Below are 24,021 nucleotides of genomic sequence, written 5' to 3'. Positions count from 1 at the left end.
CTGATCACATGGCTTTTACAAGGACAAACAGATTACGCGTACCTGTGCGTCAAAACAGGTATATAATTTAAAAGTACATGGGATTGTGTTTTTCCTACTACAGATGTCAGTCTGACACACAAAGAAAACAGATCTCTTTTATTCGTATTGGACAACTTTGATAACAGCACACAACAGTTGATGTCTGTACAAATGACAACTCGCTTTAATCCACCCATGAGTCAGAATCAAAAAGAATCAAAAAGCTCTTTGACAAACAAGAGTTCTTGATCTTCATTCAAGCTGTATTTTAAAAAATGACTAGATCATGACTTTGGATGAAAAAAGATCAGGAAATCAAGCAGACTGTGTTTTTATTTGATCGGAAGACTAAGTTAAAAATGCATACAGCCATGATAAACATGCACAGTGTACACAAATTCAGCCACTTGTTTATAGTTAAACAATAAAAGACCTGAAATGTCAATAGAAAATTGTTTATGGAAAGCTGCATATTAATTCCTCCAAATATGATAAAAAAATGACACATAGTGTATTATTTGAAAAATGGAGGTTTTCTACCCAAGTCTTCAATATTACAAAAAGGAGACATTCATGCATGCCAATTTTAGCTTACTTCGAGAAATTGTTTGATGAGTTAAAAGTCCAGGTTGGCTTCTCCTCCGGGGTTGCCCGTGGGCTCTGCCACTGCTTTCCTCCCACCATAATGCCGTCATACAAGTGAAGTATTCTTGATTACTTCATCAATCAAGTAAATATAAACAAACTGTTTTATTTAAAATAACTTGCTTAGTTTGTCAATTCGTAAATTCTTTGACATATTACTTTCAATTTTAATTTTATTTTTTCAACGCAAGACCGTGCACAAGATGACACCAAGTCATTTCTTTGGCGGGTTGTTGTAGCTATTGCTAATTTGCATTTATATTCAGGGTGGGGCCTCTGTGGCTCAGTCAGTTAGCGCGCTAGCGCAGCGTAATGACCCAGGAGCCTCTCACCAATGCTGTCGCTGTGAGTTCAAGTCCAGCTCATGCTGGCTTCCTCTCCGGCCATACGTGGGAAGGTTTGTCAGCAACCTGCGGATGGTCGTGGGTTTCCCCCGGGCTGTGCCAGGTTTCCACCCACTATAATGCTGGCTGCCGTCATATAAGTGAAATATTCTTGAGTACGGCGTAAAACACCAATCAAATAAATAAATAAATATATTCAGGGTAAGTCCAGCTATTGTTGTAGTATATTAAAATGTATGACGCAGCCATGGTTTTACATGTACTGTGGTTAGACTAGTGTAACAGTCATATCCATTTTTGTAATGCTTCATGTGAGACTAACTTGAAAGGCAGAACTTGTAAGCTTAAAAATACACAAGAGAAAACTACTGTTACTGGTACAGTATGTATGACACTGAATTACGTGCAAACATGTGTAAAAGATAATTATACAAATCAGAGATGTAACAGAACTTCTAATTTTCACTCTGCATTTTTAAGATCAAAACATGATTATTTCGCAAGATATAAAATTGCTGGGAAAACTTGTACATGTATCTTTGTAAAACAAATACACGTGTGCAATCTCTAAAAATATAGATAACGGAGGGCTGAAAGTAAACCAGGCAACTTTCTTAAATATGTAAGCACACACGCTTTCATCCACACATGTTTTCATCCGCAAACCAAGTTCGACCAGATCTATGACATTTTTGAGTGTCAGAAGTTTGGGATACCAAATGTTACAACTTTGAGTGAATGAGTGAGTGCTTGAGGTGTGACGTTGTACTTAACAATTTTTCACTCATATGACGACGAAGGAAACCTTAGAGTGCATATAACGTGTCTCCTTGTTGCAGGACGGATTTCCACCACTCCTTTACCCAATGCTGCTTCACTGAGACGCCTTACCGAAGGCAAGTAAGCCACCCCGCCTGAGCCATTACACTGATAAGGGTCAACTAGTCATTGCACTACCCCCTTCATGCTGAACGCCACACAAGGAAGTTACAAATTCTTCTTTTAATACAATTTTGATAAACTTGTCTTATTTCCATGTATAATAATGGTGAAACCGAGAGTTTTGTGAATCAAATATCAGTGCCTAAACTATTCAGCTAGATCAACTGATGCAAAACTAATTGATAATGTGTATATGTGTATATACCATACTATGTACATATACTGGAAGGCAAATGATCAATGAAATTCATGTAAAACCGCGCAGAGGAGCACTGCTCATTTATTGCTATATATTACCAAAACTGACAGTGTCATTTCCCAGAAGCTGGAAATATTTAAACTATTTATACCTGGCTTAATAGTGTGTACAACTACATCTGTAATTTATATTTTAAAATAAATAAATAAATAAAGTTTATCATTATCAATCCAACAACAATGAATATACATGTATACACGTTCATCCCTTACAACGTATAATTACAAAGTTTACGGTAAACACAAGTCAACACGGCTGTTAGGAGTAAAAATTAACGGAGGTAAAGCCAGAGCAGTTCCACATTCGTAAAAGAGCTCAGAAGATGTTGGTCATCCATTAAGCGGACATCAAAGAGTCCAGTCGAATTTAGATTTTAATTCACACGACTTCCATTTTTAACATTCATAATGTTTGTCATCACGATTCATTTCCCTCTGTTCATGATCTGATGACCTCTTTTTCTCACAGGTTAAAAGGAGCACGTAGAATTACATGTATATATATATACACCTGATCTGCAAACGGCTTCAGTTCGCCAGGTAACTTAACTGTATACTACTTAGAAGTTTAACAACCATATACAAAGCATTGTAATAAAGTTTTAATTTTTGGATTCACTGAGTCAACATTTTACCTGGAGTGGCACACTTCTTAAGTAAAAATGCTCAGGTATTAAAGTGAGCAGGCCATAATTAAATATACCCATCTAAACATGGCCTTAACAAGCAATAGTTGGTCGATAAGAACGCCTCAAGTGGTGTAATTAATGATCAGCCAGATGCCATTGTTACAAACACGACTACACTTACTACTTTGGGGCCTCTGCGGCTCAGTTGGTTAGCACGCTAGTGCAGTGTAATGACCCAGAAGCCTATCACCAATGTGGTTGCTGTGAGTTCAAGTCCAGCTCATATTGACTTCCTCTACGACCATATGTGAGAAGGTCTGGTAACAACCTGCGCATGGTCGTGGGTTTCCCCCGGGCTCTGCCCGGTTTCCTCCCACCATAATGCTGGCTGCCACTGTCTAAGTGAAATATTCTTGAGTACAGTGTAAAACATTAATCAAATAAATAAATAAATAAAATAACATACTACTATGGGGTGTTTAACCCTCTAAGAGCTGATCATAAAGCAAGAAAAAATGAAAAAATATGCAGTGTAAAGCAGCACCCACATTCAAGAAAGACACCAAGAATGACAACAACAACAACAACAACAATTAATGTCTTGAGCCGTACAGATCATGTTTTTTTAGAGGGATGTACTTTAATTGGCTTACCTTTCTCTTTGTAGCCTGTTTCCATGACAACACAGTAATCCTCTGCGTTGATTCCTATCACTTTGCATTTTGTAATTACCATGGCAACCAGATCAGTTGCTGTGGTAAAACTGCTTATGACGAGGGCAACTGTGCCCAGATCGGTGCCTGTAATCCTTGAACTGCACACCACCCGAATACCGCCCTGTGAGCAATGGAAAAAAACATAATTGCGTTATCAAAATCTTACAACTAGTCGCCTCAATATATGGCCAGCCCTAAATCATACATCAAGGCTAAAGTATTAGACTAAAAGTTTATAATGTTACATTAAACTGCATGTATGCATGTAGCCAACTTGTAAATGGTACAAATTAACTGAAATCATATACATGCAAGTGCATATATTTGTAATACTTGTACAATCATGGCCATATTGTCTAATACCCAGCATAATTTCGCCATAGCTGTGTCACATCACCTGGATTGTGTTTCGTCATGTGCTGCAAGCAAGCCTGTAGAGTACATGGCAATATTAAACGAAAGGTTGTCGAATTCATACTGTTCAGTGTGCAGGGTCTTTAATAAATTTAGACAGAACACATTCCAAAAGTATAACATTAATTCATCATTGTACTCACTGTACACCCTGCACATTAGTTCACACATACATGTACATGTTTGCATGTCATGCTGCTCTCGACAAAAAAAAAATAACAATTTTAATACCTTAACACGTGTATAAAAAGAAGCACATGTATTATATCATAAAGGTAAACTACTGTACTCCAAATGACCTAAAATTTGCTCATCTTTCCAGATTCTGGGAGTTCTACTGATTTTAGACAGGTGCTTTGAGAAATGTTTGGAAGGTTGGATGATATCTTACTGGGAAAATGTACATTTTTAGCACCAGAAGTAATATTTCATGACATTTATTTGCCTCCAAAAATGCTCATTTGTGGTCGAATTTTTAGGTCATTTAGGGTGCATGGTGTAGACATGGTGTAGAGGCACGCATGTAGAAACAAATGTAACACAAAAGTACATGTAACAAAGAAGAACACGAAATACAGAAATACATTTGAACACATACATGTATATGAGTACAGCACATGTCTGTATAATAGAGATACACATGTACATTTATGTTAATGAAGGATAGATCAAGAGGCCTTCATGCATATGTACCACACAAAAAATTATTTGTGGTCCTGTGAGAGATACTGTACATGTACATCGTACCACACAAAAAATCATGTGGTCCTGCAAGAGATACTGTACATGTACATTGTACAAAACAAAAAATCATTCGTGGTACTGTGAGAGATACTGTGCTTGTACATGTACATCATACCACACACAAAAAAAAAACATTTGTGGTTCTGTGAGAGATACTGTACATGTACATCGTACCACACAAAAAATCATTTGTGATCCTGTGAGAGATACGTACTGTACATGTACATCAATCATCAAGAATTTCTAAAGTAGAACAAATTTTGTACAGAGTATCATGTTGTTCTTCAGGGATTTTCAGCCTGATGTTTAGGAAAGTTCTTATCAAGTTATTATGATTCACCTGTTTAAGTACCATAAACATAATCGGTACAGGTACATCTCAAAGTTATATTATATACACAAGGAATCAAATGCCTTTAGCCTAAAAGATCACAGCACAGTAGCCTATATCTATACACCTTTGAGTGAGTGAGTGGGTTTAATGTTGTACTTCATACACCTTTGAGTGAGTGAGTGGGTTTAACGCTGTACTTCATACACCTTTGAGTGAGTGAGTGGGTTTAACGTCGTACTTCATACACCTTTGAGTGAGTGAGTGAGTGAGTTTAACGTCGTACTTCATACACCTTTGAGTGAGTGGGTTTAACGTCGCACTTCATACACCTTTGAGTGAGTGAGTGAGTGGGTTTAACGTCGTACTTCATACACCTTTAAGTGAGTGAATGGGTAGGTTTAACATTGTACTTCATACACCATTAAGTGAGTGAGTGAGTGGGTTTAACGTCGTACTTCATACACCTTTGAGTGAGTGAATGAGTGGGTTTAATGTTGTAATTCATACACCTTTGAGTGAGTGAGTGGGTTTAACGTCATACTTCATACACCTTTAAGTGAGTGAGTGGGTTTAACGTCGTACTTCATACACCTTTGAGTGAGTGAATGAGTGGGTTTAACGTTGTACTTCATACACCTTTGAGTGAGTGAATGGGTAGGTTTAACATTGTACTTCATACACCTTTGAGTGAATGAGTGGGTTTAACGTCGTACTTCATACACCTTTGACATTAAATTCCAAGCATGCATACATACATACATACATACAGAGACATGCATACATGTATATATCCACCTTTGCACTTTGTGACAACCTAGTTATCCTCTTTAAGCTATTAAAAATACTTTTCCACTTCAGTACCCATACGTTTAACACCCATATTCATTTATTCAGATCATTTAAGTTAACTGTGTTCATATAAGCATGAAATATACAAAATTGTGCAAGATACATGTTTAGGACTGTATGCTCAGATGTAAAAAATCGATGTTAAATTAGTACACATGTAAATGTTCCATCATTCCACATTTTATGAGCATGATACTTGTACCTAGTTTCATTGTCACTATATCAGTGTGTTCAATTACAACCTTTATTTATTTATTTATCTGATCATGTGGTATTTAACTCCATACTGTAATTCTCCAACGGGGCCTCCGTGGCTCAGTTGGTTAGCGCGCTAGCGCAGCGTAATAACCCAGAAGCCTCTCACCAATGCGGTCACTGTGAGTTCAAGCCCAGCTCATTCCTCTCCGGTCATAAGTGGGAAGGTCTGCAGCAAACTGCGGATGGCCGTGGGTTTTCCCCGGTTTCCTCCCACCATAATGTTGGCCACCGTCGTATAAGTGAAATATTCTTGAGTACGGCGTAAAACATCAATCAAATAAATAAATAAATAAATAAATAATTCTCCAACCTTTTCACATGTTTGCAAGTTTTTTATTCAAGCATATTCTGAAGGCATCATTCTGTGTAGGCTGATAAAATTATACTTTTTGTGAAGCCCAGACACTGGCCATGCCAACCAATGTAGTTTTGTTTCCAAAATCAAATTACAAATGTGTATAAATCGCACTGAAAATTGCTCTTTCATATGCGAAAAGTTTGAGGAAATACCGTATCCAAGAATTTTTCACTTACACCTGGTGAGAGCCAGTTAAATTTTTGGTACAGTGTTGTTTTTCACAATTTGTGAATAATTTCTCATGAGTGACATACAGAATGGCACAAAACGTTTGAATACACGAACGGCAGCACAAGCATTGCCAACTACTTATAATGACATCATCAACAAAAAGTCAGAGCGCAAACTTCCTGTCCAGGGCTGGGGTTGAACACCCACCTTAACTGTGTGATGTTGTTGAAAAACACTCAAGTCCATGTGTTAATGCGTAGAGTGTGGGACACTGTTATAACCTAATTTAATGGTTAATTAAAAGTAATTTACTTCAACTGGATGCTATGTCCTAATGTATATCAATCTAAAAGATCAACAGCCAGATAATGTGAAAGTCTTATATGAATATGTATCTGTAGTAACTAACTTTTCAGATATACAATATTCTTTGATTTACATGTATATACAATATTCATTGATTTACATGTATATACAATATTCACTGATTTACATGTATATACAATATTCATTGATTTACATGTATATACAATATTCATTGCTTTACATGTATATACAATATTCATTGATTTACATGTATATACAATATTCACTGATTTACATGTATATACAATATTCATTAATTTACATACTATATTCAATACCCTATTTCTTCAACCTTTTTGCATATTTAGAAGGTATTTATTCAAGCATATTGCGAGGGCAATTCTTCTGTGTAGACTGAAAACATAATACTTTCTGAGAAGCCTTAAAATTGGCCAATCCAACTGATGCAGTAATTGTTTCCAAAATCGAATTAAAAATGTTTTTATAAATTGCACTGAACGTTGCTCTTTCATTTGCGAAACGGTTGAAGAATTACGGTAATTTATAGTTAGTATATGTAATACCCTAAATGATCATAAATTTCGTCCAAGACTTAACTTGCCCGTTTTCCTAATTCTGACAGTTCTATTGATTTTAGAAAGGTGTTTTCAGGTTTGCATGGAACATGGGATCATATTCTACTGGAAAATTTTCAACACCAAAAATAATATTTAGTGACATTTATTTGCTTCTTAAAATGCACTTTTGTGGACGAAATTTTAGGTAATTAGGGGTATGCGTATGTACTCACTGCGTTCACATAGCAATTAAACACATGATTACGTCATTCTCAGCAAAGATTTTCAGCAAATGGACATAATTAGGAAAACAATTACCTTATCCCCTTGTTTCCCCATGGTGATACCTGGCAGCTTTGGCAGTTTGATCATACCACAAAATCCTAACAAGATTTCCTCATGTGATCAGTGGTAGCCTGTCATGCCTCTAAAATCCCACGTTTTTCTTGTGTGCTTAAAGGATTGAAATCTTCTGCCCTAGCTATTATCAAATGACAACACACATACACACACAAGGCCTTTAACCACCTCATCTGACTCCAAGGTAACCTAGATACACATTTTCTACACCCAACTCAACTTATCTAAGATCTTTGAATTCTGTAGGTAAGATGAGGGTCACTAGTGGTGGGCTGTGAAAATAAGATGTCAATTCTACAATTAAAAGCCATCTCTTCCCCAATGTACCTGAGCTTGAAAAAATTATTTCTTTGAACATCAGTGTCCATGTTTAATTCCCTCTAAGCACTAATACATGCACAAGTACATGTGTGCTTTTCATAGTAAATGTTAAAGTTTTATTTTCAGGCCCCAGCCACTGGACCCTCCGTCATGTTCACCATTATAAGCTCATCGGTTGACGGATGAATAAAAACTGTTGTCTTAAGAAGCATACCATCCCCAAATTCTTTCCACCTGAATGGGTGGGTTAATTTAATTTATTCCAGTGCAGCTTTACCGCCATTGATGATAATATCAGGGATGAGACTCCCTATAGCGTACGTAGTCTAAAGTTTGTCATTTTGTAAATTAAAATAACACATCTGACAAACAATCCCTTTGTTATTTTCTTTATTTTCCTAATGTGTTCTAGACTACAATAATCTTCAAAATAAATTAAAACTACACTTTCACAAACATTTGTAAATTATATTTGTATCTTAATAGGAGTCTGACTGCCGACAAGTTATTATAAAACTTACGGTAAATAATGGTGCTACACAGTCAATGTAGCTTCAGGTCAAATCATATGCAAATTAACCGCATACATTATGCAGGCAAAGTGGACAGTGTAAACTTTTCCAGCACTGCTAAACCACAAAAGTTTAATAATATCAATTTAACCGGAAACAATAAATATATTCAAAACAGTTTGTGAGATCTTTCACCGTCTCACGGGACAAACAGGATTTGAATTTTTAAGTATCCGAGAAAATGTAGTTGTCGTGGTTACTGGACCATGTTGACAGGTGTGGTGGGGGATTATGGGACATTAAATCTGCATAAACATATGTCAGAATAAATTAATTACACGTATGTGGGTGGGCAATTTAGGCGGCAGGGAGGGCATTAGTGAACTTAAACATATTCAGTTATATATACAGCTAGCTGACAACTGCAGATTCTAGTGCAGGTCATGGTTGAGTGGTTAATGATGCTGGACTTTAAACCAACAGTTAAGAGTTCAAATCCCACCTCGGCGAAATAAGCTGTTCTTTGAAGACCACTTGTCTTCCACCCATGTGGTGTGTATTACATGTAGCTGTAAGCCACAAGTCAGTGAGAAAGCTCAATGGTGGCTTGCCAAAGGTTGTTGGTTAACCCTGGACACTCCAATTTTCTCCACCCATGCAAATGACTGACAGCCATCTTGCAAAGTGAAAAATGATCCAGTATGATTGAAAGAAGTAATCAAATATTCCAAATCAGAGAGAATAAAGGCTGAATATTTTAAATCACATGAAGAAATGATACCTTACAGAAAAACTGCAACTCTATATATTGTTCAGTACAATTAACAAGTGTTTTTTTTTGGTTTTTTTTTCAAAACACAATCCACTGTACCTGTATTTTAATTTGATTGGCTCGTCAGATGTTATATGATAACGGGATAGAAAAGTTCTGTTTCACTATGTTCTTGCAAGATGCAATGAGGGTCTACTGATACGTATACCACAAAGCCTTATAACCCTTCTCAAGAACCCTTCTCAAGGGCTTCAGATTGAGGGGGAACAAAAAGTTATTAGAGTATAAAATAAACGGTGATACATTTTGCTCTTCTTTTTTATACATGTACATTTACTGACCACAATGAGATACATTTTTTATTTATCTAAATTTATGCACAGACCACAAAGGGATGTTAGCAAGAAAAAGCAAAACATAAGATCTGTCCACAGTATAACATGTTTGTTTTTGTTAATATATGTATCGACCAAATATCAGTTTTCTCTACACAGGCCTGACTAAGACAGCTATTTATGTTTTCTATATGTTGAAAAAAACCTATACATACTATAAATGAGTGCCCTAAACAGTCCATTATACTGACTTCACAGCTGTAACATGTTTTTTACAAGTCAAATGATAAGCTAATAAATAGACGTACATGTATAACTGCAGAAACAAAGTGGTACACAAATACACCATTCAGAAAGTGGTTTTAAGTCACAGTATGAACAGTTTCTGGAAGTTGCTTGTGATTCTGTGAGCCTGAGTGAATCTGAGTGTAGTAAGGCTACAGTTAGAATTTGGCTTCCCGCCTTTCTTGCAACACTGATGCGTTAGGTTTAAAGATTTTGGGGAAGAAATTCGTAATCAGTGATTGATATCAGTTATTTGCCTACAACCTAGCATCCCCTAATGTTAGTGACAGCTAACCTGCTGCCTCGCCCCAAGGCAAGGTTACAGGTCTCTGGTTCAAAACCGGATTGGCCAATTTTAAGCACTCAAAAATCTGTGCCATCTATGATAACGAAAATACTGTTAGTTATTATTAAACGCTTTAATAAATGTATATTTCAAAATATTTATTTACTTGATTACAAGTGTTGATGGGTGTACCCATGCATGCAATTTAAATCTACACTCACACAAATGCTTTTAGATTTATGGGTGGAAGAAACCATGCTACCCTGACAAAAACCACACCCCTTTGCCAAGTATCTGACAATAACCCTTCGAACTCATGACAGCAGCTGCACCAATAGCTGTACTTCCAGTGCAACATACTCACTGGTCAAGGGCTGAACAGGTGCATAATTTAGAAGAATTATGCTTAATAGCCAAGTTAGCAAATTGCTGTATTTACACGTCCATCTTAATCCCAGATTAAATGTACCAAAACTCACTGCAGATATTAATGTCACAGGTAGATATGGTAGATATACACTAGAGTACTCAGCTGTCATTATTACACATTACAATACCTTGAACTACCCTAAATGACCTAAAAATCTGACCACAGAAAAGCATTTTTGGAGGAAAATGAATATTATGAGATCTTACTTTTGGTGCTAATTAGATCTACATTTTCCCAGTAGGATATTGTCCCACCTTCCAAACACCTGTTAAAGCACCTGTCTAAAAATCAATAAAACTCCCAGAATCTGAAAAAATGAGCAACTTGGTGATGGATGAAATTTCAGGTTATTTAGGGTATTCACAAGCTATTAACAATGTATTAAATTATTAAACTAGCCCAATATATGAGAGACAGTATCCCTTTCCATCAGACACGATATAACTTCTTATAAAGTGAGTGACTGAGTGAGTGCTTGGGGTTTAACATCGTACTTAACAATTTTAAATCATAAGATAAAGGATCTTTTATCTAGTGCTGCTTCACTGAGAGGCCTTACCGAAAGCAAGCCAGCCGTCCCGCTTGAGCCATTATACTGATACGGGTCAACCAGTTGTTGCACTGTCCCCTTCATGCTGAACTTCCAAGCGAGGAAGTTACAACTTCCTCTTTTAAGATCTAAGGTGTGACTCAACCCTGGATCTACTGCTCCCGAAGTGGATGCTCTACCACCTGTGCTATCGGGGCCGGTCTACTTACAAAGTCATGCATCATCTCCATCACAATTTTGAGATTATATAAGGTTTCTGGCAAAAAAATCCATATTTCCATCATCAAATTTTCTGTGTTCACCATGAGCAGATCGAATCATTGCCTTTAAGTAAATATCAGACTTGAACATTTAATATTTAAAATGATTCTAAAGTTTGAAAAGTTAAAATGCGACAAGCTTTTCGAAAATTTATATTTTACTTCATTACCGATTTTGAAATGAAACTTGTGCACTGATGAATCTAATATTTTTGAATTTGAGGTAATTTTTTTTGGGCCATTTTGAAACAATATGAAAAATCTGATTGGATTTCTGTTGATCAATTTTTATGACAAAAATTAAAGGTGGTCTCTTTCAGAAGCTTTATTATTTACGTGTTTTATTGTCAGAGGTTCTGTCGTAAAAGGGGCTCCAGGGAAGAGCAAATTGTATTTATTTGACTAAATAACAGTCAAATGCTGAAATTTAATCTGAAAAGTGCATGTAACTGTAGGCAGCAAATGCAGGCAAAGGTCATAAAACACTACTTTTGTCCTATAATTAACTTTCATTTGTGCAGTAGCACCAAACCTGTGCGATCTTGTATACATGATTTACACATAATGCCTGTCAAGGAACCTCTAAGACCAACAGAACTCTAAGAATAAGACAATATTTTATCTGAGGTCTAATGCAGCAATAAAAAATCAATCACATACATGTATTGACCTTTCATTAGACATACCTGATCAATTAAACAGACAGACAATTAAGCATCGTCAAAGAAGATGGAGTCAATATCCCTTTCCATTTGTACATGTGTACAGGGAGCAACGTTCCAGTGCTTACACAAGCATTAATAGCTCAGTTGGATGCTGAGACCAGAGTTCAAATCCCGATGTGATCCGTGTAGTAAAATCGCTCAACCGTTACAAATTAATGGTAATGAACATGTTAATTACATATACACAACAACGTTACCAGTGTAATTGCTTCATGGCAGCAATGATTACCCTACTACTTCTACAATTTGGAACAGATATTGGTAGTGTGGAAAATAGAATATTACATTTCTTTACCAGCCTTGGGGAAAAGTAAAGATATGAGTATGTTGTTCGTTAGATTGCCTAAACATGTAAGAAAAAAGGAACTCAATATTCCTGCTACAATTACATATATACTGGCTAAAATCAGCAGACCAGGTGTCCCGAAAACTGGAAGAAATAGGGTAATTTTTATAGTAAATGCACCCATCCCCCTTGACAGAAATTATGCGGTAAAACTTCATTTTATATTTATTTATTTGATTGGTGTTTTACGCCGTACTCAAGAATATTTCACTTACGCAACGGCGGCCAACATTATGGTGGGAGGAAATCGGGCAGAGCCCGCAGGAAACCCATGACCATCCGCAGGTTGCAGGCAGACCTTTCCACGTACAACCGGAGAGGAAGCCAGCATGATCTGGACTTGAACTCACAGCGATGCACTGGTGAGAGGCTTCTGGGTCATTATGCTGCGCTAGCGCGCAAACCAACTGAGCCACAGAAGCCCCCTCATTTTATAACACTGCACCTGTATATACATGCACTTGGTTTGTTATAGGGAAATTAAGACTTTCATCCCTTTGGACAATACCATTGCACCAAGTTTTAGTGCAGAGAAAACGTTAACAATACCTACTTTTCTGTCTACAGCAACATAATCCTGACCAATGGATGACATGTCTGCTGGAGGTGAGCCAATTGCTCGGCAACAAAAAGACATTTCGATGGGTTGAAATTCCAAAAGTTATAAATTTCTTGTCAAAGGAATCCAACATTGGAATCTTCCTGCTTCAAACCATTCTCAGACAGAATGCTAGAACTGGGATCTTCAGCATTACAGCAAAGTACAGTATGTTCCAGGCAAAACAACAACAGCACCACTGTGAGTATTATAGTATGAAACACTGACTCAGCGTCTGATCGTACAGGTTTTGAGCGTTTTCACAAGTCACATCAGGATGTTTCTATAAATACAGCCGACACTTTTTTCTGACTTCCTTGATTTGTGGACATTAATTGACAGTCACCTAATCCTTCTACAAAAAAGGGTAAACCTGAAGCATGACCAGGAAGTTTTTGATTCTGACAGCTGGGAGAATAATGGCTTGTGGTCCAAGCTAGCGTACAATGTTCATCTCAGCTTTCGTTAAGCACGAAATAAAAATGCAGCCTACAATTGAACAAGAAATACTTGTACATGTAGGTAACGAGATACTGAAACATTGTGGTCAATGTTAACATTGCATGAGTTTGTCTATCTGTCAAGAAATGGTTTTCCACACATGGAAGTACATCAAAACCAAGTCCGATGAAATCTTATCAAATCAAAAGAGCCCCAAACAATGTCACAAGTCTGGGCCATATTTTGAGGGACTTCAGTTTCCAAAAACGTTCAATCAAAACTGTTGGTTGGCTATATTAACTATACCGTACTAAAATTAAAATGAACAACGTCACCTTCAAAATTTAGAATCAGGACTTTTGATTTTTGTCGAGACAAAGTGCTACAAGGACGTGCTAGATTGATTTGACAATGGAAGCTACATGTAGATCTTGTAGAGCACAAATGACAATAGAGCCATCAGAATCTGAATCCGGAGTCAACATCTATGTGACTCATGAAGAAAACAAGAGAGTCAAAAAGCCACATACACATGCATACATGTATGTGACACTATACACATGCATACATGTATGTGACACTATACCCATGCATACATGTATGTGACACTATACACATGCATACATGTATGTGACACTATACCCAGGCATACATGTATGTGACACTATACCCAGGCATACATGTATGTGACACTATAAACATGCATACATGTATGTGACACAATACCCATGCATACATGTATGTGACACTATAAACATGCATACATGTATGTGACACTATACACACTGCACAGAAATGTCAACTTGAAGTCTCCCACGCTGATATCTCTGATATCATTCATCCTTACACATCCTTACGCCGGAACATATGCACACGTAAAGTTATCCACCATTCTGCCTGCTTCAGCTACTGCTGGAGTGAAACTGCACTGGGTAAACATAACCTATTTCAAATCCTTCTCCAGTAAACTGAACTATACATACGTAGATTAGATATATGTATGTACAGTTTGTATACCGCGAAATCACTCTGACATCTTTTAACTTGATATCCGGAGGCTTGAATACCCTTCAGTTTTATATTTACACACACACAGGTGTATGGGAGTTGGCTGTTATCCAAGGCAACACAACAAAAATGTGTTTACAAATAAATAAACAGCTGCAAAAAAAAATTGAAAAACTACTTAAGCTTAAGTGGTTTTGGGTAAGAAAAAAAGACAAAAAAATACTGACTGCATTAGCTGAGAGCAAATGTCAAACCCTTCCGACAGCTTATTAAGTTTATAGACCTCTAACGGTGAAAAAATTAGATAGAAGGCTTATTTTTCTCTTACTTTAACCTCATGTAATTACCTGATGCTGTTTTTGTGGACTAAGTCTAGGATATAAGACAGTGCATGTGTTCCGAAACACACCTAACGTGATTAATGAAGATAAAGCGAAGATGAAGATTGCTTGTTTTTTCACTGATAATTTATATATTTTCCTAATAACTTCGGTATACATGTATTTATCTACTTATTTATTTGGTTAGTAATAATGCAATAATTATCATTAATAATTATAATGCAATTCTCACACATTATTCAGCTACATGACGATAGCCGTCACGTTTACGGGTTCATGAAACCGATATGCCTGGAGTAAGGCCACCCTTAAAAATATGCCTGCTGGGCGTATTAATGTGAAATGCCTTCTACAAGGGCACTACTCCAAAGTTTTTATTGGGGATAGTGCAGGAAGATTCTTTTTATTTATCTCTCCATGTGAATAATTTCTGTAAAATTCCTTTTTTTTTTCCATTAGTTTAGCCAAAATGAAAAGAGAAAAGCGACTGACCCTTCTGTAATTTGACACTGTCGAGTTATGTCCAACAAAGAATGTTTTAAATATGGCCTAATTATATATAAGGATATATGAAATGCTTGGTGTTTATATCTTAATACGGAGTATATTAAGTAGTCTCAGCTCCTATATTAAGCTTCTCAGCTCTCTTCCTAAGGCATAAAAATGGCTGTAAACTACAGTTCTCATTAGGCCCCCATGATCAGTCTACTATGGTGACGTCAGTGGTGATAAGAGCTGACAAGACAAATTTATTGGTGGGAAGAGCCCGAACTGAGGGCTTTGAGTTTGTCCTGCTTTTCCAGTAAGTTCACTGATGAAGTCATTTGAGAAAATTTCTGATCACTGACAGACGAAATGTATAAAAATAGAAGATAAACACATGTCTCAAACATGAAATTTTTTCTTGGACATACCTTTTTTCACTGTCCTCAAAACCATTCATTCTCTAGTACATTTTAATGTATCCTTTAACACTCACAATGCCATAAAACCTTCTATATTTGAAGTCTTAAAATTTTCACCAAAGCCATATTTTGTCAATTCTTGTACTAAATATCTGCACATGCAGGATTAAACAGATTCTTTGGGAAAATATAAATTTGCAAAAATTAAGGCAATTGTGAAAATGTTGTGGTCCATGTAAAGGTAAACACCTAGACATGCTAGATGAAGAAGTGAAAGTGAAACTAAGATGGTAGACTAATTATGGTAAGACTCGCTACATGTACCTCTGCATGCACACATTTGTGCAAATCCGTTCAGTGAAAAACATGCCAACAAAAAATACATAGATGGGGCAGATTAAAGTGGTTGCACAGTTTTGTAAGAGCTACATAGTAAAACTATGCCCATTATTTGTCCCAAAACATAAAAATTTAATGAATTTCTTTTGTACGTGTTGAAAGTTTATAGCCAATGCAATCCTAGTGAGGGTTTCATACAACTCTACAAAATTCTACAGCCCTGCGAACATTGAGCAAAATAGAGCTCTGATCCGTGCATGTCACGGCACAATGAAACTTTTTGCATGTTGGTTTGACAAATTCCAAAAATCTGCAGGATTTGTTCACTGTTTCGTTTACGTGTATTTTAAACGACACATCTGATGGAAGAATAATTTACTCCTAAAGTTTCTGTTGAACCTTATTGCGATTACCTGTTAATGTAAATATGCAACATCTTATATAGTATTACACGTAGGTGAAATGCCCCAAGGGTGCCCAGGAACGCCCATTAATCCACAGTAATATCATATTGATCCTCTATGCTGTTTTTCACCAGAGTTGCCCAAAACCAAAAAAATAGTTACCTGCATGAATGCAAATTTCATAATTTTTTTTATGAACAATGACTGAGGTGAAAATGTTCCAACAATGTCACAAAAACAGAATACATGCACATTTACACAATCACAGAAAGAATACACCTACTTATACTACTGAACACATCAAAAGATGCATACTGCACTTACCAAATTGGAATACCACCAATCAAGGGGGCACAACCCTGTATTACTTTCAATTTCACACATGCAATTTGCAGAGCCATGATTTATATGATCTTGTACAACTTTATTCCTAGTCCTGAATCACAGCCAATTAACAAGGCCAATACAGTTTTATTCCATAGCTGTACATATAGTTTTCTCTCTGTATACGTTTGTATTAAAAAATTAATAAACTCTTCCTACAAGTACACCAATGAAATATAATTATATATAAAGGCTTACTATATTGTTTTAAATGTGACAAATGTGATATAGTATATAATATAGTATTACTTTTTGTATTGTGTAACTTGTAAGTTATGGTATAATATATTACACAATCAACACTTTGTGTTAATTATTACATGTATTTATTAAACTTTTATACTTACTTTATAATGAACACTGAACTTCGTTTGCAATGGTGCAGTATAGAGTATATTTCTTTCCACAGTAACTACATGTAGTTGAGCTGTGTCACAGTTATGGGGTAGAGATTATCTAGTTTCAATATATCTAGCTATGAAAGGACGCAGCCACATGGGCTAATAGTACAAACTTTAAAACAGTGGTGTATGGCAAATAAATGAACAGCTGTTAATGTCTCCAAAACAGAAATATTTATTTATTTTGGAAGCTAGGAGAAAACGGGCAGAACCTAGGGGGAACCCACAACCACCCTTAGGTTTCTGGAATATGTATCTAATTACTACATACAACATACAAAAGGAAGCAAGCATGAGCTGGAATTGAACTCACAACATTTGCATTGGTGAGACGCCCCTGGGTCATTAAATTTTTTTGCCTCACTGGCATGCTAACCCTTAGGCTACGGAGGCCTCTGCAAACAAAAAATCACAAGTTTTCTGAGCCAGAATACGTGTAAATCTCTTAACATGCTGAATGTGTTGCATCAACATGTCGGATTACTTCAGCACTCTTGATTCTTCCATGTGCATATCAAACTACACACAGTATGTTTATAAACTATCTCATAAGTGAAAACTTGCCGAGTGTAGCACTGAGCAACAATCAAATAAATACATCAAAAAAATACTTTTTTATACATGATTCATCAATGAGGAATTTATATGTGCAAATATACACTTCATACATGTACACACGCATGTCTAAATTGATAACATGGGCCTCCCCGGCCAAGGGAGTTAACACGCCAGCATAGTGCAATGACCCAGGAACCTCCCACCACTGCGGTCGCTGTGAGTTCAAGTCCAGCTTACGTTAGCTTCCTCTCCGGCCATACATGGGGAGGTCTGACAGCAACCTGCAGATGGTCGTGGGATTGCCTCTGGCTCTGCTCAGTTTCCTCACGCCATAATGCCGGCCATAATGCTCATATAAGGGAAATATTGTTGGGTATGGTGTAAAGCACCAATGGAATAAATAAATACATTATTGACATGTTCATTTTCAAAACTACACTAGTTTATCACCGAGAACATTATGGTGGGTGGAAACCGGGCAGAGCCCGGCGGAAACCCACGACCATCCGCAGGTTGCTGGCAGACCTTCCCACGTACGGCCGGAGAGAAAGCCAGCATGAGCTGGTCTTGAACTCACAGCGACCACATTGGTGAGAGGCTTCTGGGTCACTACGCTGCGCTAGCGCGCTAACCGACTGAGCCACGGAGGCCCCCCGAGAACATGTGAAGTCTGGGTTTTAAATGTTCAGCGTCTGGTTGTACAGTGAGATTGTACAAATACAGGTATAATACATATAAGTATACATCTACAGTAATGTACAATAACTATTTGTGCATATATAAATATGTTACATAATATGTAACATATATGTAGAAATGTGTTATGTATGTTATATAAAATATGTAGAGCTGTACAACTTCAGGCTGTACAATGAAAATGCTGTTCAATATGTTTCAGATTTCCCAAAACAACACATTCACACGGCAATTATATACTGTCTATCTCGTAAGAATTTAAACTGCAATGAGGTTTCAAAACAAAGAAGTTATCAAGGTATCAGGAAGACAACAAAAACACTTACGAATTCTGGCAAGTTATCTGGATCCATCTTTCCTGTCTGAGCGGTGCATTGCCTTATGCAAAGCTCACACTACCACCTAGTCACAGGGGAAGTTTACTGCCTTTACGTAAGAGTGCAAGTTTGCTCTCTTCTCTGTCACATCGTTTGTTGACATAACAGTCTTGTGTCTCTAAGCCTATAGATCCAGACCAAGCCATTTGATGTGTGCCAACTGCAAGATCCCAGGGAGACAGGCAGTAGTTGTGGCCTACAACCATGGATCATAAGATGCGCTTCCCTAAATGTCAATTCTCTGATCTATGAGAAAAGCCGTTAGCTATTTCGGTTGACATTTCAGTCTTGTGCATATGTTGAATTTGCTTATCAACCACAATGCTGTCTGTCCATGCATCTATCTATCCAACTAACTCTACTCATGTGAGCTAAAACGCCAAATTTCCAGGCCTCTCTCTATATATATATATCATATCTAACACAGGCAGAGGTTATAGGATATGCCAGTATTTCAGTAGTGAGAGCTGTGCCGCATAGGGAAAACCACCAGCCACCTTCAACAAAAATGAACAAGTGGTCTCTCAGGGTGTCGGGTTTCTTCCACTGCTCTGGTGCTATTTCATGGCTATGAGCAGGCATGAAGGCTCAGCTGTGTTCCTCACATGAGTCTGTCAAAGCTGAAATAAAAAATGGTAATCTGTGGAAGTAAACAAAGTATCTGTCATCTGTTGGAATAAATTGAAAAGCTGAGAGACATATTCAGTTGTTATAACAGAAGATAACAAATAACATAATCTTAGTTCCAGAAGATGGATCAAAACATACCTAAGCAAGCAGTCATTTCATGTTTAGTAACTCTATAAATCAACTTTTAACCTGGCCTGGAATTCTAACAAGGCCTTAAACATGGGTTTAATTTGAACTGCAAGATCTCTTTTTAAACTTTTTGTGAGTTATTTGGTCTAGTGTTGTTTTCAACAGTACAGAAGTGTATATATGTACATTTCCCTTCATCTACATGTTTTCTTCTTTTCTTTTTTTCATGTGTACTGTGAATTGCACTATTCAAACAATGAATGTGTTTTTGAAAACAGTTATTCAGTTGTCCGAGAAAGAATGGATCAAACACAGGAGTCAAAGACGTGCAAATTATATAAACAATTAAATTAATGCTTATATAATAAATTGAAATATTTTTCCTGATTAAAATGTGATGAGATCAACCAATAAAATATGATGGCGGCCTGGCTTGTGGATAGAAGAAACCAGGTGTGCTGCAAATAAGTTTGTGAAGGACACTTAAAGCCCAACAGGAAACTCCTGTATGGCACCAGACAATTGAATACGAGAAAATCATACATGCAGCATGTATTTCATAAATCCTTTACTCTCTGGCCGTAAGTGGGAAGGTCTGGCAGCAACCTGTGGATGGTCGTGGGTTTCCACTGGGCTCTGCATGGTTTCCTGCCGCCATAATGCTGGCCACCATCGTATAAGTGAATATTCTTGAGTACGGTGTAAAACACCAATAAAATAAATAAATCCTTTAAAGTCAAATGCAAAATTACTGCCTTTCATTCAAAGCAGATAAAGGCCTTAAAATGATACTTTTGATGGCAACACTTAAGTTTTTCTTAAAACTTCACAAAAGAATGTCACAAATACCGTATACATAAAGTTTATAAATGGCCCTATAAGGAGGATGAATAAACCTATATCTGTCAGGTGAAAAATGCTAAACATTAGGTGAAAAACAGTACACCAACTCATACTTGTAAAGAAATAATCTGATACTACTCTGGACTATTTCACTTACATGTATACGACAGCCGCTAGCAACATGCCATGGAAAGAACCCAGGCAGAACTCGCGGAAAATCCACAATCATCTTATGTATTAAGTTTTCGCCTAGCTTTTCAAAGATTAGAGGGCCTGTTTTGGAAAACGAATAAAGTTATAGCTAGATAAGCAGTCTTTAAATGTTCTATTACTGGACATTAGTGGGTACAACAAAACATCCTGCCAGATAAAAATAAAGTTCATCTTCAGAGTTTATCACATTCCGTACAGGGCCAAATAAAAGCTGAGTTTAATCTGTTTGTTTGGTTTATTACTGCAGTAGAATGGCTTTTCTAGGTCAGGGCAAAAAAAAAAAAGGTGCAATTGACACGTTTTCTGCCTTGAAGAACAAACAAGACGCCCACAACTAATGTGATCTGAGAAGTTTACACAAGATTAAATAGGTCAGGAATTTTAACCGCAGAAGATGATCACATCTGAGACACTTGTGAAATACTTGACATATTTCAATCACAGGTGAAAATGGCCATTAAGAAAGGGAGATCATCCAGGTAAGTGCACACACTATATTTTATTGAGTTGGAAAACTAATGATCACTAAAGGAAAAAAGTAGTCATTTTTTTTTAGAACAGAAAGCCTATGTCAGCTTTTAAGACCTTAATTTACGCCTGCATCCACACGTATATTACATCAGAAGTTACGTTTAACAATCAAATAAATACTTAAATGGAACCAATGCATTCCACAAGAATTTTGTCAAAAGGTATAATGCGAAAGTTCAAAAATGACATACCGTATATGATCCTGGAAGTGTTCACCTTTTGTTTAATATGTAAACACCTGCTGTGTTTATGTTTTGGGAGCATATACCTCCCATTTACCTTAAAACAGGTACATCCATGCGCTCTCAAATACTTCTATATCAGACAAACTTCCCCTTAATCACTTAAAAAAAATTACTGATATTAAGCTCAATTTTTGGGATTTATATTGTATAGGTAATGGTGCATGTAATTATTACATACTCTGATAAAACATTATAATATATGCTCGAAATGTTTTGAAGCTTCATGTTTGTGAGTGAGTGCTTGGGGGTTAAAACACATCATCCTTAACAATTTTTAAGTCTGATGATGAAGAAGGAGTCCTTAGAGTGCATGTAATGTGCCTCCTTGTTGCAGGACGGATTTTCAACGCTCTTTTATCCAGTGCTGCTTCACTGAGGCGATTTACCAAAGGCAAGTAAGCCACCCCACCTGAGCCATTATACTGATATGGGTCCACAAGTTGTTGCACCGGTTATCCCTTTAATGCTACCCCTTTTAAGGTGTTAGGTGTTACTCGACCCAGGATTGACCCTGGATCTACCTCCCCTGAAGCACATGCTCTACCAACTGAGCCATCAAGGCTGGTCTCATGTTTTTCTCCAACACGTACATGTATATATGTATATAATTACATGTATATTCCTAAAAATAATAAGCTTTAGGTTACTTTGATGCTAACATGAATGATGGGCTTACTGCTTCAAAATTCCAAAGTCAAATCTATGTATTTAGTTGGTTGTTTGTATTTATTTTTTTATTTATTTGATTGGTATTTTATGCCATACTCAAGAATATTTCACTTGTACAACAGTGACAGCGGAGGGAGGAAACCAGGCAGAGCCCGGGGGAAACCCACAACCATCCGCAGGTTGTTGCCAGACATTCAGATTTACGTCCCAAGAAGATCTGGATTTAAAAATTAACACACTATTATGCAATCTGCAGAAATTTTCAGGGAGCAACTAAACCTGTTGGTGCAAATCTTAATTAATGATGGGCAAGAATAAAATAATTTTTTTCACAGTCTGTGCGAGCTATCAGCTTTCTTACATGCATCTTTACTTTGGCAAATTTTTCAAGTGTATTCTATGTACTGACCATTTATTTATTTATTTGATTGGTGTTTTTTGTTTTTTGCCCTACTCAACAATATTTCACTTTAATTTACAACGGCAGCCAGAATGGAAGGAAAACATTCATAACACAGGGGAAACCTACAACCCTATACTGACCATACTGAAAAATCCTTACCATGTATGTGAGTCTCATAACTATCTTTAACCTTTATGTTTAACATTTTTGAGACTGCATACAAACCTTCAGGCATTTGCTGTTTTGCTTGAACAAAGGTGCATGAAAACGGAGGTGAAAATATTGTCTAAGTACAATATTCCTAATATCTAAAAGCTCTAATTCAATTCTGGACTCATGGTGCATTATGATGAACTTTTGCGTAACTTGTCTAAAAAATTACTGAAAACTTGCCTGAGACCTCGGTCCATATATACTGATACGCAGGGACCACTGGCCTCTACGCCCGACCCCATATTAAAAGATCACGAGATCCTTGCCTTACTGAAAACTTGTTGTTAGGTACGTTGTTTTTTCTGGCTTACAAGTAGATATTAATGGGCATTCATAAGACTCATTCATCTACTGTACTCAGTGAATTTTTCCCCCATTTTTTTTTTTTATAAAAATTATGCAACCTTTATGAATGCGATTCAGACAGATCTCACCATGCTCCTATAAATTTCCGCGACAACTTAATGGCTCAAACTGCCACAACAGCTTATTAGTGAAAGTAAATGTAAAACTATGGGTAATACGGTATGTTCTTACAAAAATTCTAACTTTCGGCTGAGACTGTTATAGTCCCAGCTTTCGGCATGTCTTGTCCACTGTCAAAGGTCAAACCCGCACATGTAATTCGGAAACATAAAATCCAATCAAAACACTCGATAATATCAAACTTACAATAAATTGACCATTCACATGTAAGCTCTCGGATAGCGTTTAGCGCTTTCCGACCTCGTACCTTGCTTGAGTGATAAGGTACGAGTCATCAAAACAGCACGACAACAACAACATAAGTTACAAAGTGACATTTGGTGTGGTGAACAAGAAGAAAGTTTTGGACCAACTAGAGGATACCAATGACTGGATCATCATGTGAATTAATGTTTTGTTAACTTTCAAGCCAAATGGATCAAACGTTTAATTGTTTTCCCAGTTCCTGTTGACGTAAG

At 36.8% G+C, this 24,021-nt stretch overlaps 1 protein-coding gene across 1 annotated transcript in view; it reads right to left on the bottom strand.

Annotated features, from left to right (window-relative positions):
• Positions 1-19,285, bottom strand: part of LOC135464462 (uncharacterized) — a 37,459-nt gene extending 18,174 nt beyond the window's left edge. The window contains exons 1-2 of the mRNA XM_064741886.1: positions 19,151-19,285; positions 3,493-3,676 (exon numbers count right to left, since the gene is read on the bottom strand). Of these exons, the coding sequence (XP_064597956.1) occupies positions 3,493-3,676; positions 19,151-19,177 (211 nt within the window). The 5' untranslated portion in view covers positions 19,178-19,285. The remainder of the gene's footprint in view (positions 1-3,492; positions 3,677-19,150) is intronic.
• Between the last annotated feature and the right edge of the window lie 4,736 nt (positions 19,286-24,021).

Source organism: Liolophura sinensis, chromosome 4, assembly GCF_032854445.1.
Source record: "Liolophura sinensis isolate JHLJ2023 chromosome 4, CUHK_Ljap_v2, whole genome shotgun sequence".
Lineage (NCBI taxonomy): Eukaryota > Metazoa > Mollusca > Polyplacophora > Chitonida > Chitonidae > Liolophura > Liolophura sinensis.
Note: the sequence above shows the minus strand (reverse complement) of the source record. Positions and strands in the feature narration are given on the sequence as shown.